Source organism: Pleurodeles waltl, chromosome 4_1, assembly GCF_031143425.1.
Source record: "Pleurodeles waltl isolate 20211129_DDA chromosome 4_1, aPleWal1.hap1.20221129, whole genome shotgun sequence".
Classification (NCBI taxonomy): Eukaryota; Metazoa; Chordata; class Amphibia; order Caudata; family Salamandridae; genus Pleurodeles; species Pleurodeles waltl.
Genome location: NC_090442.1, coordinates 337,362,363 through 337,379,017, shown reverse-complemented (window position 1 = coordinate 337,379,017; position 16,655 = coordinate 337,362,363). Strand labels below are relative to the sequence as shown.

At 44.7% G+C, this 16,655-nt stretch overlaps 1 protein-coding gene across 4 annotated transcripts in view; it reads right to left on the bottom strand.

Moving 5' to 3' along the window:
• PTPRO (protein tyrosine phosphatase receptor type O) overlaps nt 1-16,655 on the bottom strand; it is an 814,046-nt gene that overhangs the window by 306,376 nt on the left and 491,015 nt on the right. For all 4 annotated transcript variants that reach the window (XM_069228459.1, XM_069228458.1, XM_069228461.1 and 1 more), the window contains exon 7: nt 8,094-8,290. In XM_069228459.1, coding sequence (XP_069084560.1) covers nt 8,094-8,290 — 197 coding nt within the window. The remainder of the gene's footprint in view (nt 1-8,093; nt 8,291-16,655) is intronic.

Genomic DNA, 16,655 nt, shown 5'->3' with positions numbered 1-16,655 from the left:
ATTGTGATCACGTGTAGAGCAAGTTATAAGATTCCAGACTTCATGGTAACACAATTCACGATGCACGCATCCTGTGGATCCCTTTGCCCTGGCCAGCATTTCTTGTTAACTGGTTCAAAGTCTCAAACTGTAACCTATTGAGATAGAGATTTTCATGCAGTTGCAACATAGACAGGAATGCCATTGGCCCTTGAAGCTGAATCTGCATTCACTAAATACAGAAAATTGCTAAACACCTTCTTTTTCCCCACTATATGCAAGTGTTTCAAACTCAGCTAAGTAACTGCCTCTCCTCAGTACTAAGAAGCCTCCTGCAAACATGCACTCTAAAAATACATTACTACAGACCACAGGAGTGGTGCACTTTCCACTCTCCTTGTTGCGCTATTGGCGTCTCTTAACCAGTTCCCTGTTTCACATTGATAATCATAACTTTGTATTGTGTTTCTTTCTCATGTTAATGCTAACATTGCTATTTTCACCAACAACTGTTAAAAACTCTTAGAGCTCCAGTCTTCAGCATATACATTTAAAAACCCTCACTGTGAGGCTCCTTAAGAGATGGATCTCTCTCTACCACCTGAACAGCTGGTGAGACAGTTACAGGCTTTGGTACCCTAAAGTATTTCACTGTTTTGCAACAAATGTTTTTATCTTCTTATAATTTCCTATGTATATTTTCTAATACTGAGACTATTGAGGAGTGAAATTCTCATACATTGCAAAATATGCAGCCCCATCTTTACTGCAGGAGTATAAAATCATGATGTTGGGTGGATTTCCACACATTGAGGTAAATTCATTTGGCCCTCTGTTCTGTGATATTTAATGACCAAAATAACTTCACTTCCATGAATTGTAGCATCTTCCTATAACCATATTGATGTGATTTTCTGTTTCCATTGGAAGGTATCCAATGCTGCTTTATTTGACTCTCTGGAGTGACATACACATGTATGCCTGTTCTCTAGATGTGGATGCCCCCACATTTCCTAGCCTAAGGGACGACTAGATGTTTTTCTTTTTTCATATTGAGGATTTTAGTTTTGTTGTCCCAACCTGCTGGCGAGATTTAAGTCATCTGGTTCCAAGATTCTCATCTTAACTAGTCTCTGTTTCTACATGTACAATAATGTGCTCCATTGTGTGCTCCTGGTATTGTTGCATGTCTGTTTTTTATTAGTACGATGTGATGATGTTTACTAATGCAGTTATTGGTTCCACCCAGCATTTCAATCCCTGGTGCCTTTTGCAGTTCACTCTAGCTTGAAATGTAAAGAGGTTATCAGTATTTTTTCTTAGGTCCCTCTATGATGCTCTCACTGTAGGAGGGTCATACAATGAAAAGTCTGCAGTTTGTCACTCTACATTGTGTTGACTAGACAGAAGGTTCTTGGATTGGTGGTGGGGGTGCGGGCTGAGGTGGATAGTTTCGATGTATCTGGTTAGAGACCTACTGTACTGCTCATGGTTAATTAAATATGGTATTGGTGACCGCTCTGAAATATTTATCATTCCTGCAAATGTAAAGCTCTTCTTGAGCATTGAAGCCTTTTCTAACCTTGCTGTTAAGACATTCATGTATCTTATTTCATGAGAAGTATTTGCTATTAGAAATGTAATTGTATCTCAAAAGTTGTTTCTGTGAGGTGCAATTGATGGGATGTGTGATGGTCAGCACAACAGAAGCATTTATTTTAATGACATTCATTGACCTTTATTCTTAACATTCAAGTGATCTTTCTGTACTAAACCCTCTTCCACGGATCTGTTCAAGTTCAAGACTATTTACTCTGATGTTTAATTAATATCTCACTATATACTGTATCATAGGGTCTTTTACTGGGCTAAAACATCAGTTATTCCTCTTCTCTTGATAGCTGCTTTTTATAATTCTTGCAGGTGAAATAAGGTGGCAGATTTCCCTGAGACTTTGATCGGTATGCTAGCTGAGCCCCTGCTGAATGCTGGCCTGAAAGGCTTAACATGTGCATAAAAAGATCCTCTAAAATTGCCTTGTCTCACCATTTAGATGTGCACAGCGAAATTTGGGGGTAAAAGGTCAACAATTCAGCTTGGTGGGACAGTCCAACAAAATATGGGTAATGTCACAGGTTGCCTAATCACATCTCCAAAGGGCAGAATGAGGGAGCAATCATGCAGCCTGGAGCCACGTCGGGGTCCAGTGCCAGGCCTAAAGGATCTTAAAAAGTTTGAGTTGCAGTCATGTAGGTCTGCCCATTTTTCCTTTTCCTCATCATATTTCACCTGCAGATGAATCTACCAGGTTGTCCTCAGGCTAGCCAATTGTGGCTACGAGTATAGATGACAGCGGTTATATAATCCAGACATCATGCCTTTAAACTGACCCCAAGTGTTGAGATTAGAGAGCACTGGTGAACAGGGAACAGTCCGGTAGGGGGTGAAACAATGTAATCAGCAGACAATTACATCATTGACATAATTTTATATAATGCCAATGTTGAGTATGCAAAAAGAACAGTTGATGGACGGAATGTAGACCAAATCAAACATTCACCCCATTCACAGATCTGGGTTTAATCCATCAGTTTTTTGTTTTTTTTTGCTTGTTTTTTGCTCACCATGCCGTTCCAGTTTGGACCCAGCCATATGCAAATCAGTCTTGACCCTGTGCCCCATGGGAACAGTCCAGTCCGAACTGCCAGCCCAAGTCCACCCTGGACCAGAAACAAGCATCCTGGGACCGGTTTTGGGGTATCACCCCTCTTCAGCCAGGCTAGCTTGAATCTGGTGGCATAGTGAGCACGGGACCGACGTCTGGGCATACCCTTCCCACTTGGGGCAACAAATGCATTAAGAATAACTGATGGATGGAATGTAGAACAAATCAAACATTCACCCCCAGTCTCAGATCTGGGTTTAATCCATCAGTTTTTTTGCTCACCATGCCGTTCCAGTTTGGACCCAGCCATATGCAAATCAGTCTTGACCCTGTTCCCATTGGGAACAGTCCAGTCCGAACTGCCAGGCCAAGACCTCCCTGGACCAGAAACAAGCATCCTGGGACCAGTTTCGGGGTATCACCCCTCTTCAGCCAGGCTAGCTTGAATCTGGTGGCATAGTGAGCACGGGACCCACGTCTGGGCATACCCTTCCCACTTGGGGCGACAAATGCAAAAAGGGCTGTGCATGTTGAGTATGCGACAAGCCAAATTAATCCTGTAGCATCTCAAAGGACTTGAGTTCACCAGAGATCAAGTGTGTAAGATTTAGAATCCCAACTCTGCACCACGCGCCCCAGTCAAGCACGGTCCCTCTCATGCTAATGCCTGCATTGTTCCACATGGGCGCTTTGTCATGTAGATGTCTGCCCACCAAAAAGAGCTTGTGGGCCTGCATCAAGGCAGCATACATGACTTTCGGCACTGGAAGAGGGGGAGTCGGCAGCAGCGGCCCAGGAAGATACAGTGACCACAATGATGTCTCCTGTAGTCGCTCACAATCATAACCCACAAAGGCGTGTCCTGGACTTGAGGGTGCATGTATGTCATGTGTGCCAAATGTAGGTCTAAATAGTAATGTTCCACAGATGGAAAGCCATGTTTTGCTGCTGATCTATGGGTAATAAGCTTCCGAATTGCTAGATGAGGCCTCGCTGAGCCCCATATGAATTCCTTAACCATTTTATCTATCCGACGGAGGGCCGAGAGGGGTACTAATTGGGGATGCATGCCTAACACGTATGTGATTCGGGGAAAGGAGAATATCTTACAGGCTGGCCTCTCAAGCAATATAATCAATCAAACATTTATAGAGCACAGCAAATCACTTGTGAGGGTCTTGAGGTGCTGGAGCTGTATGCTGCTTCGTGGAGGGATAATGATTTGAAAATACAGGTCTTTAGTTGTCTTCTGAATCGCTGGAGTGATGGTGTGATCCTGAGGTGCAGGTGTAGGTTGTTCCAAGTCTTGGATGCCAGGTGGGAGAAGGAGTGCCCTCTGCTGTTGGCTTGATGGATCCGTGGGGTGTCTGCGAGGGAGAGGGAAGCTGATGTGAGGTGTCTGTTTGGTTGGTGGAAGGTCAGGCGTTTGTTGATGTATGCTGGTCAGCATCTTGAAATGGCATCTCTTATGAATCAGGAGCCAGTGTAGTTTTTTAAGATGGGGTGTGATGTGGGTCCTTCTGAGGAGGTTGAGTATGAGTCTGGCAGCTGAGTTCTATATTACTGGAATCTCTTCAGGAGGCGCACTGTGATTCCTACATAGAGCGTGTTTCCATAGTCCAGTCTGCTGCTGATGAGTGCCTGCTTGACGGTCCTTCTGATGTCTGCTTGGAGCCACCTGAAGATCTTGCGGAGTATGCAAAGGGCGTGGAGGCAGGTACATGAGACTTCTTCAACTTGTTTCTTCATGGATAGTTTGCTATCCAGGATGATGCTGAGGTTGTGGATGTGGTCTATTGGAGTTGGGGTGTCCTGAGCTCTACAATCCACCATGTGTCAGTCCATGGTGAGGTCTTGTTCCCAAAGATGAGGACTTCTTTTTTTTTGGTGTTGAGTATGAGACAGTTGTCCTTCATCCAGTCAGCTACGTTCATCATGCATCTGTGGAAGTTAGCTTTTGTGATGGAGGGATCTTTGGGCAGTAAGAGGATGAGCTGTGTGTCATCAGCATAGGAGATGATGTTGAGTCCATGTGATCTGATTGTTATGGCCAGGGGGGGGTCATGTATGTTTTGAAGAGAGTCGGGCTGAGGGACGATCCTTGGGGGACTCCACAGATGATCTTCTTGAGCTCTGAGGTGATGTGTGGGAGACTGATCCTTTGGGTTCTGTCGGCGGAGTACGAGGCAATCCATTAGAAGGCGGTTACTTGAATCCTAATATGGTTGAGTCTATTGATCAGGATTTGGTGGGAGATGGTGTCAAACGCGACCGACTTGTTCAGGAGGGTCTGGGTTTCCTCACAGTCCAAGAAGGCTCTGATGTCATCTGTGGCTGCAATCAGGCCTGTCTCTGTGCTGTGGTTAGCTCAAAATCCAGATTGGGGGGCACCAGGAGGTTGTTTTCTTTGTAGGTGTTGGGTGAGTTGCTGAGTGATGGGCCTGTAGTTCTTCAATTCAGCTGGGTTGGCAGCTTTGTTTTCCAGAGGGGCCTCACTTCAGCGTGTTTCCAGACCTCCAGGAGGGAGGCCTTGGTGATGGAGGTATTCAGGACCTTCCGGAGCTGATTGCCAAATGTCCTCGCTTTCGAGGTTGAAGATGTGGTGAGGGCAAGTGTCCGTGGGTGCTCTTGAGTAAATGCAGATCATGATGGAGATTGTGTCCTGTGTGGTGAGGAGCTTCCAGTGGGTGAGAAGGTGTTGAGGGTTTGTGTTTGTGCATGTGAACTGGTTGATGCTGTCTGCGGCAGAAGGTTAGCATTCAAAGTTTTTGTAGATAGCCGAGTTCTTGTCATGGAAGAAATCTGTGAGGTAGTCGCACAGTTCCTGGGAGGGAGTGATGTCATTCTTGGTGGCTGCAGGATTGGTGAACTCCTTCACAATGGTGAAGAGTACTTTGCTGTGGTTTGTGATGGCTTTGATGCGGTCTGCTAGTGCGTTTTTCTTGGTTTCTTTCGGGAGGTGGTGCTACTGGTTGAGGGCGGTCCTGAAGGCGCTGTGCCCTTCTGTTTTTTTTTCATGTTCTCAGCAGTTGCATTCGAAGGAGTGCAGTTCCTTGGTGAGCCAGTGTGCTCTTTTGCTTTGTTCTTAGACCTTGTCTGTCTTGGCAGGGCTATGGCGCTGGCGCATTCTGTGATCCAGTGGGAGAGCTATTTGCTGCTTGTTCATGGTCGTGTGTAGAATCTGAGAGGTGGGAGCAGAGAGTTTTGTTTCACTGGTCTTCTGATACTTTTTTCTAGTTTCTTCGCATGGATTTAGGGGGCACTGTGCCAGTGTATGTGGGTCTGGTGATGGTGAAGTTTTCGCTATGGTGGTCAGACCAAGTGAGTGGTGTAGTGTGGATGTACCTGATTCTGTCGCTGGAGGTGAAGAAAGGGTCAACCGTGTGTTCTGCAATGTGAGTTCTGGCAGACGCAGCCCAATGGTAGATCCAAGTGCATGGAGAGAAATTCAACTTTTTTCCAGAGCTGCTCTTCAAACAGTACCCTGTTTGGCAGTAGACATTTCCCACAGGCCAACTTTTAACAAAATATGTACCCCTTATACCTCTTATCTACTCTAAATGCAGTCATGATACACTCATGTGGCTAGTATGAATGTGGCTAATGGTAGGTTTGTCCATTCACACAGAGGCAGTAGAGGACTAAGGCAAACTTTCAGGCCCCAGTGCAATTACAGAAGAAGAATATGCTTCCCTTCTTCTGCATGATGATGTTCTGCCTGCCAGGGGAAATATGGAAGGATAATTCCAACCCATGACATGAATCTCCTTTCCCAGGATTATTTCTATAATTTGAGAATCAAATTTCCTAAATTGTTCCCAGATTTACTAACATTTTCTATTGTAGTTGTGCCTTTTTATTTGGTGCAGCCACAGCACAAAATGTTAGTCAAGATTTACAAGGCCATGCAAGGGCTGATTTGCGTCGCCTAACATGGATTTGTAAAAAAATAAGTTCTGCAGTGCAGTACATTGTGCTGTGTGCGGTACACTTCATTGGATAGGCGTTACATGGATAAAGGATTGTTAGTCCCACGCATCCATCCTTATACTTTGACCCACACCCAGGCTTACTAAAGGCAGTAAACCTGCTTTGTGCCAAAATGGTGCACCTACCTGAGCAAGGCGTTAAGAGGGGATAAATATAGCCTCCTTGTTACTTCCTCCTTCCATGTGTGTTTCATTCTGTAGTACACACAGAAAGAGAGATATGCCTCTGAGGTTTGTTTTTTTGCTGGAAGTTTTGCCTTTGCACACAAAAATAAATATACCCATAACACAGGCACCCTTGCACCATGGCTCAAGGGTGCCTGCTTTTGTGCTCTTCTCGCCCTATAAGAGAGCAGAAATGGGAGATCTTTGTAGACATGGTGAATTTCCGCTCTATCCCTTTCACGCAGTGCAGTGCAGTGCAGTAAGTTGCAGATGGTACTCAGGAAGGACCCTGCTTGAAGCAGCTGCATGCTGGTGACTTGCAAAGGTCCTGGATGACCAGAAAGTTGATTCCTGGAGGTGTGTGTATTGATCCCAAGGGTCATGTGAAGGTATGTCGGGCATGGCCTGTTTTCTAGAGGGGATATTTTCTGTTCTGTGATGTGAAGGCAGGCCGATGCTTCCTGTTTGGGAAGTGTCACCAAAACAATTGTCCAGGGGGCTGAGAGGATAGAGCTCACAAGGCAATGTCTGAAGTTTGCCACAACTTTGAAATGTTTTAAGATGTTATTTATAGTATCCTCATTGGAAAGCCATGTGCATCATATGAGGGTAATTAACCTGAGAACTTGCGAATATGCATGAGTAATCCAGCCTCTGAGGTGGAAATGTACCAAAACTGCACCACGGTATACTGTGCTGCTGCAGTGGAGATCTTAGATATATTTTACTGCTTAAATTGCCAGAGTGCACCACATGGCTACTTTGGCCACTAAAAATGAAGCAAAAATCAAACAAAGAAAAATTGCTTATTCTTTGAGGTCTCTGGAAAGTGCAACAATCATCCTGTAGCTACTTTGTATTTCTGCTAAGGCGGTGGTGGAGATTTCTTTGGTAGTTTTTGTCTTGCTTCATCAGCTCTTTATCAAAACAGCTATGTTAACGCTGTATTGTCTTCTGTTCTATATATACAGTATGAAATATAAGGTTTGTTTCATGCCGTTAGAAATAAGTCAACCTGTAAACAGTCTAGATTGTCTCTTCAGTCCTTCCTTGGATTCTTGAATCATCATATGCCCACATACCCCATTCAGGAGACACCTACCAAATAATCCGTGAACAATAATTAGAATGTATGTTAAGTAGAAAATTGTCTGTGTTCTTATAATTGAAATGATTAGAAGGAACTTAAGCGTGATACACAGCACAACAGTTTAAAAGTAGTGCTCTCTAAGATGAAACACTGGAGAACCAGAAAGGCCTAAACCTATTCATTAGTGGGAAATCGCAAATGTTACCTCGGTACAGTAATGCTTCTCAAGTCGTTGACTCTCCTTTTGCTTTTGACATGTCAGTGAGACAACAGAGATGATGGTGTCATTGTTGTTTTCTTGTGATGACGTCCAAGTTACAGAAGCAGTTGTTGGGCTCATTATGTTGACCGCCACATTCTGGGCTTTTTCAGTCAGTTCTTCAAACCATTCTCCTGCAGGACCTACAAAATACATAGAACATGAAATGTTAGCGTGTGTTCTCCACTGTGGGGCAACCTCGCCTTATTTGAATACAGCCTTCTGTAAAGCTGCCGTTGTATGTAACTTTGTCTTTTATTTTCAAGAATGTATCGTGATATCTGTATTTTATCTTTCTCTTTTACCTTTCTGATTGCATTAACAATAAATACAACATCCTTGTGCTCTTCCATTAAATATCAATTGCCTATGATCGTGAAGAATGTGGGAATAAGTGATATTTGAAACATATTCCTATTGACTGAGCTATCAAACATTATTTATTCCATGCATGTGCTCATTTAGAGCCGTTTCTTTCACAATAACACCACAAAACGCTAATTGTGTTATGTCTCTGAAGACCATGATTTTACCTAAAACAAAAACCTAGAATGAAATGAGGAATGCTATGGACATAATCTGGCCTGGATTTATTAAGGAGACTCAAGGATAGTGCAAAGACTTCAGTAAGATTTACAGAGGAACGCAAAGAGCAATTTGCATCAAATTGTGTGGATGTGTAAAGAAATATAATGCAATGCAGCGACGTGCGGTGGGTTAAGTTTTATTTTGAACTGGTACACCTTCTATGGGTGGAGCAAGGGTGTTCCCATGAACCCGTTCATAGATTTGACACAATTTTAGATTTACAAAGGTTTGTAAACCTGAGATTGCATCAAATCGGTACACCTCCCAGAGAATGATGTAACATGGAGAAAAATGTTTTTTCTCGTTGTTATTTCCTCTTTCTGTGCTGATGCATTCTACATCAGGCATAGAAAGAGGAAAATGCCTCTTTGGATTGTTTCCAGGTGCCAGTTTCAGAGTATTGCTGGGATGGAGGGTCACAAAGCCCTCACACGCTTGTTGCCATCACAGAAGGAGTAACAGTGCGAGACTACACCACAGTCCAGTCTCAGGCTCTCACAATTACAATGGGGCACCAAAATGAGGGAATGAGAGAGACTAAAAGAAATGTGCTCTCAGTAGTGAACCCAGTGTCAACTTCACTCTCTCCTTAGGTCCCCCGCTCCACTTGTGTTAGAACTTGTCTGCCTTAGGGTGGTTGTCCCGTAAACATTTTGCCTTTCTCCTCCAATTTTGCTGATCTCGTTTTTGCTGACCTTAGGGCTCAGCACACTATACCACTGCTAACCAGTGCTAAAGTGCATGTGCTCACTCCTTAAAACATGGTAACATTGGCCATCCCCAACTGGCATATTTATTTTACTTATAAGTCCATAGTAAAATGGCACTACATGTGCCCCGGGCCTGTAAATTAAATGCTACTAATGGGTACCCAGCAGGACTGAATGTGCCATCCACTTACGTAGCCATTTAAACATATCTCAGGCCTGCCATATCAGCCTGTGGGTGCAGTTTTTAACTGCCATTTCGACCTGGCAAAATAAACCTTTTGACAGACCCAAACTTTCCTTTTTATACATATGTTATCCTTGGGGTAGGCCCTGGACAACTCAGAGGCCAGGTGCAGCGTAATTAAAAGGTTTTACATGTCTTGGTAGTGAAAAACCCTTAAATCTGTTTTCAACTACTGCAAGGCCTAGCTCTCCCATAGAATAACATCTGGATTACTTTATTACATTTAATAATCTGTAATTTCCAAATAGGACCGGGTGATCAGTTCATGCATGGTGTCATTGGAACTTTTATGTAAAATCCTAACTTATGAAGAAGTTGGATTTTAAATTACAATTTTGAAAATGTCACTTTTGAAAAGTTGGCATTTTTCTGTCTTAGCCCTTTAGTGTTGTGCCTGTAGCCTGTACATGGGTCACATGCCTGAGTGTAGCTACAGTTGAGATTTGCGTATTACTCTTAGACTGCCACACACAAGAGGGAGCTTAGGTGTGCCTGGTTGGGCTATCTCGGAAAAGATGCGAGGGAGGAGCTGTGCACAGCCCCACTTACACTTGAATAGGTTGAGACTTACCTCCACACAATGGGCTGCATACCCGCTGTAGTTAGTCTGAAGCCAGGACAGGGAAGATAGGATGCCTGGGGACTTCAAAAGGAAACCACCACTTCAAATGCACAACTGGGTATAAATGCTGGACCTCAGACACCCACCTTTTAGTGCACTTCAGGACCTGTGTATACTTTGCCAGGAAGAAGGACTGCTGTGCTGCTGAAGGACTGTGAATCTGCTGGACTGCTGCCCTGTTGGACTACTGTCTTGCTGTGCTGCCCTTCTGCCTGTGTGTGCAGTTCTAAACTGCCATGTTGACCTGGCAAGATAAACCTCTTGCCAGGCCCAAACCTTCTTTTATAATACATATAAGTTATCCCTAAGGTAAGCCCTGGACAGCCTACGGACAGGGCGTAATGTATTTAAAATGTAAAACATGTCCTATAAAGTTTTACGTGTCCTAGTAGTGAATAACTCTTAAGTTCGTTTTTCAATACTGCAAGGTGTATCTCTCCCAAAGAATAACATTGGGATTATCTTATTACATTTCATAAGTGTAATTTCCAATTGGTAAGAGATGGGACCCCAAAGTTTGGTGTCTTTGGAATCACAATTTAAAATCACAACTTATGGTGAAGTCGGACTTGTAGTTCTGAAAATGGAACTTTTTGAAAGTTGGCATTTTCTTACATTAACCATTAAGGGCCTCATTATAACCCTGGGGTGTCTTTAGACTACTAAGATCATGGTGGCGGTCTGACCGCCGCCGGAGCATTGGTCCGACTGCTTTGGGGGCATTCTGACCGGCACATTACAACCTTGGAGGTTGCGCCATATCCGGACCACCAGCACTGCCCGTTTACCTCCACAGGAGGGACTGGCAGTGCTGGTGGTCCTAATCCTCCAGGGCAGCACTGAAAGCAGCGCCGTCCTGAGGACTATGACCCCCCCTCTATGCTAGCTTTTACATGGCGGTGGAACCGCTATGTAAAGGCTGGTGGAGATGGGGTGGAGGGAGCCCCAGGGGGTCCCCTGCACTGCCCATCTACTTGCCCCTATGGCCAGCCCCGTCGCGCTGTTCACAGTAAACAGCGCGATGGGTGCTGGTGCACCCTAAGCACTGCAACATTGCTGCCAGCTCAGTTATGAGCCGGCATCAATGTTGTAGGCCATTCCTTGCTGGGCCAGCGGGCGGAAACATTGTTTCTGCCCGCTGACTCAAGGGGAATTCGTAATTGGGCACGCAGGAAGGTGGCCGCACTGGTGGCAACCTGACCGTGGGAGTTTGGCGGATGGCCTTTTCCGTCCGCCAAACTCATAATGACCCCCTGAGTGTCTTCTGCCTGTCTCGGAATACACGTCTCAGGTAGGTGACAGGTAGGCTTTGTGCATTCCACCTAGACAACCAAGCACAAAGGGAATTTAGGTGTGACTGATGGGCCATTTGCAGCCTTGATTGGTCATCCTGGGCAGGATGGGAGGAAGGAGCTCACACTAACATCTGAATAAGCTGTGTCCTGTCCCCACACAAAGGGGTGCATCACACGCCCTGCAGTGTCTCTAGAGCCTGGGCAGGTCAGGGCAGAAACTCTGTGTACCTCAAAGGCCTCACTTTGAAGTCTCCCCCACTTCCCAGGCACTCCCACTTCAAAGGTACAAATGCGTATAAGTACTAGCCCTCAGACAAGAAGGACTGCTGTGCTGAAAGGACTGACACTGTGCTGGACTGCTACTCTGCTTGACTCCTGCTCTGCAGTGCTGACCTGCTGCCACTCCTTCTCTAGTAGTGAGAAGGACTGGACCTGCATCACTGGAGCCCAGAACCCCGGAGTGACTACAAGGACTAGTTGGCTGGACTCCTGACTAGAGACAGAAGGGTCCAACAACCTTGCTCCTGCACCTGGACTCTGCCATCCGTGAGTCTACCTTGCCAAGTGGTGCCACTCCAGTCCTGGGCCTTTAGAAGTGGGCCTAAGGTGCTCTGCCAGCCTCTGTGGATCCAGCAGAACCAACACATCTTCTCTGTTGCGTCAGTCGGAACCACCGCAAAGATCTGCATCACATTGCAGCCCATCACTGCATCAGAACTGCTGATGTGCAAGGTATCCTCGGATCTCTCATCAATGGCAGCCTCAATGACAGTGCCAGACTCGGTAACCCAGCCTCGCAGCTCTTTGGCACCGACGCATTATTCCGACTGCATGACACATCCTTGACTGTGAATTTCGCATCACAAGCCCTCATTGATGGGATCTTCGACAAAGCAGCAGAACCTCGGACCTCAGCCACACTGCATCTTGGAAACGACCCATTGCTTCAGCTACGTGACGCCCCTTCAACACAAATCCTTGCAACACTTCGCAAACAGGATTTAAGGTATTCTTTTGAGCAGGCCTAACTAAGTCCCTGTAGCCAGCCCATGCTCCATCGTGGTCATACTGAATTTGTGAGTTTGTCCCTGTCCAGTACGACCAGTTATCCTCAATTAGCCCTTTACACCTTTTGCCACTATTTTCACTAAAACCTTAAAATTGAATATCTCCGGTTCTACTGATTGGATTTTTATAATTTTGGTCTTGTTTCATTTATTAAAAATAACTCCTGTTTTCTAAATCTGCTGTGGGCTTCCTTTGAGGTGTGTTTTCACTTTGTTACTGTTTGAAGTGTTGCACAGATACTTTACACACAGCCTCTGAGTTAAGCCTGACTGCAGTGTGCCAAGCTACCTGAGGGTTGAGCTCAGGTTAATTTAGGATTTGCTTGTGACTTCACCCTGAGAAGAATTGTGGTTTCTGCTGAGAAGGGATTCACCCCCTCAACTAGTAACCCAATATCTTACATGGTTGTAAAAGCAAATGTTAAAATGGCATTTAATTGAATATCCTACCTTTATCTATCAATGCTTTGCTTTAAAAGATACATTCAGATGTTGAGGAACTATCTACTGTTTGTATGTACATATAATTCTTACAAGCCAGAAACCCTTCATCTAGATTCACTAATTTAGTTCCCAAGGACCCTACTTTTGGTAGGCAATCTTGAAAGAGCCTTGCAATGACCAAAATAGCACCCCTTTGTATCAGCGTGTGTAAGCTACTTCTTTGTTGCACAGCACCTTGGCTAAATAAATCCATTGGAAGACAAAAGACTGATCCCAAGATTAATTCCAAATGTTCTTATTTTGGAGGTACAGTTCCTTTCTGGCTGCCGGATTCTGCAATGTTTGCAGGTCATCATTTTGACAGATGTCCACCACAAGGCATGTGGCACTCATGCAGCCATTGTTACCCCAGTGTCTTTTGGGAACATGCAAGGGTACCAGAGATACTTCAGGAGCCTGACATGAAGGCACGCTGTCATACATGGGCCAAACCCTATGGGTTGTTTGGACAGCGGGTCCTTTGCACCCTTCTAATTACATGTCAGTAGCGTCACTGTGCAGACACCAAGAATTTGACAGAGCTCATGCTTTCAGCACCTGCACATTGAACTCCAGGCCTGTGGCTGCACCCACCCTTTTGTGGCGTGCAGGACACCAAGAAGGATTGGGTGGGAGACCTGAACAGAAATGTCACTGTGTTTTTGTTCTTCTGTCTTCAGTGCTGATAAAAGGACATTTTTAAATGATGTTAAAGAAACCTTTTTACCAATAATTTTGCATATACTACTTAGGGCCTGATAACAAATTGGCCGGACTGTACCACTCTGGCTCATTACAACTGACCCAGTGTTTCCACACCCACGGTTACCGCGTGCTGATACATCAGGCCCAAATTTACAGTGTATGAAAACACAACTGGTAAAATATTTTGCAGTACCAGGCAAGGGCTGCCGACACAAGTGCATCCCAGTTGTTGCTCCACCCCTCTTATCGCAAAGGGGAGTATGGAACGCTTCACCTGGTGGCCAGAAGCTTACCCTGGCCACAGATGCCCTCCTCACATGACAAAAGCAGGACGGAAAATGGGAATGAAAAAGAACACATTATTCTACCTGGAATACAGGTCTGACTGTGAATTTGAGCCCGTAAAACTGTATGAGCATGTTATTCCCCTTTCTAAGTAAACTAAAAAATTCTAGTCAGATGCAGGTGTGTAAAATATCATCTGGGTGTGTTAATTCCAGTCACTAAGCATCCTCTCATCCTACACACCTAATTCTGGGCAATTGGTCCCAAGTAACGTTTCTGTCTGCCTTTGCTCATTATTGGATGGCTTGCCTGTCTGTCATTTCCCTACTCTTGTTTCAATGGCTTTCCTCCCTATTCTTGCGGTTGTCCTGTCCTTTGAGTATTTGTTCCATCAAGTTAACTTTTATTACTCGATGGCGTGCCCTGGGCTCCTTGGTGTTGCTAGTCACCCCTCACTTTGGCAATGTTTGTTCTGAAATTGTACAAGCATTGGCAAAGCCAAAAGGGCAACAAAGCAATTGTACAAGCATTCTCAAAGCCAGTAGGACAAGTGACACAAGTGTGATTTCCCAATGTTTTCTTTTATAATCGCGGTGCTCCTGATGTAGGTTTCCGCCAGTGTACCATATTTATGCACACTTGAGTGTAAACTGGCGACACTCTATGGCCCCAGGGTTAGCGTTGCTCTAAAAAATAATCGATTGAGGTGGAGAGCCTCACTTAATCTCTTCAAGCAGATTTCAGGAGCCCGATCATCAAAACAATCTAAGTTTAAACGCAGGCGCACCGCTTTTCGTGAAACGGTGATGTTTACTGAGCATGTACTAAATTGCTAATCCCGGAAGATGGAAGATGAGGTTTACAGGAGAGTTCACACCAAGGAGCCGTGATTCCTTCTCTCTGTGTTTCCGTGCTGTGGAGTCCACCCCGGATGGTCTAACTCAGTGACACAAAGTACACGGCCTGTGCCCAGCACAAATTCATGAAACATGGGTGTGCATCTCAGTTCCCACCTGCCCACATATACCGAACATTTATGTTGAAAATTACTACAGAAATTTATAAAGGCGTTTGCCTCTCACACCATATCAAACTTGCAGTGAAACCTCCTTGATTTTATCTCTGGCCATGGAGCTCTCTTTCACCTGAATACGTTGCACTGGGCCCTATTGCTTATTTATTGCAACGAGGACCAATTAGTGGCGCAATCTGGATGAGCAGTTTGCAGTCTCTTCATAGCCTACTCCCCTGATAAATCTTCCATTCTGGCGGCCCTTCTAATGCAGCATGCTACGCAAGGCGCTGCTTGCAGCGGAAGCCACGCGCCAGCGTGCCATGCTCCGCGAATGGAGTTACTGCAGAACACGGCCCTTAAATCAGAACTGTTGAAAATACAACTACAACATCCACCAGCATCCAGTCTTCGCCAAGAAAACATACGTGACTTTTACTTGAATAACATATGATCAAGTTCAATGAGAACATCAGAGGCCGGTTTAATTAAGCTTTGCCCACGCACAAATGCCTCGCACTGGCCATAGATAGCTCTGTAGGTACTTGCTGGTATGTGACGCCCTTTCTGTGATAATGTACATTCAGCGACTGCGCATTGAAGAAACATTGGGAAGCAGTAGGTGCGATGATCAATTATTTGTTATTGCAAGAATATAGTACAATTAGAAAAGACAAAACATCTGGCTACTTAAACATGGCCACCCTCTGCTTGATTTAAATATTTCTTATCTCAAGAATCATACACACACACACACTCTCTCTCTATGCCATGTGTTCTATTATTGGTATTTACGAAGAAAACACAAATAAATTACCACCAAACCTAGCACTTAATCGCAGCCTGGTACGAAGTTACGCCACCTACACACTTCATGGGCCTTCATGTTTCAAAAGAGAGAAAGAAAATAAATCACCATCGAAGCAGGCACAGGTAACCTTATTAATATAAAAATAATCTAAATTAAAAAAAACATACTTTGACTCATGTCTATTACTAAAAAGAAAGGAACTATTTTTAGGTTGATGTTCCCCTTATCAACGGCTCGGATAGAGTGTTAATTAGCAAATCTCTGAAAGAATCAGTCTTGCGAAGCACACGAGTAATCACATTCTGACAGGAATGGTTGGATATCTAAGACGCAGTGAAGAGGAGAGGACGTTTCTCCAGAGAGAGAAAGAGTGATCAGTGCCAAGGCCAGAGTGGCCATTGTGACACGCTGGCATTTCCCCTGTGTGCTGAAACCCTAGGGAGCTGCTTTCAAGGCAGGATGAACTGTCATGACCCATTGTTACATTTCAGTTGAGGCCTCCTGCAGTGTGCGCCAGGTTTGAGTATTTTTGCCAGAGCTTATTTGCGTTTCCAATCTATCCCTGGAAAAAAGAATATGATCCTCAGTGGGCACTAAAAGGAGAAACTATTGATGGATAAGAGACACAGCGAATGGTGTCTGCTCTTCGGTGTGGAACTGAAGACCCAAAGTCACATATACCTGAC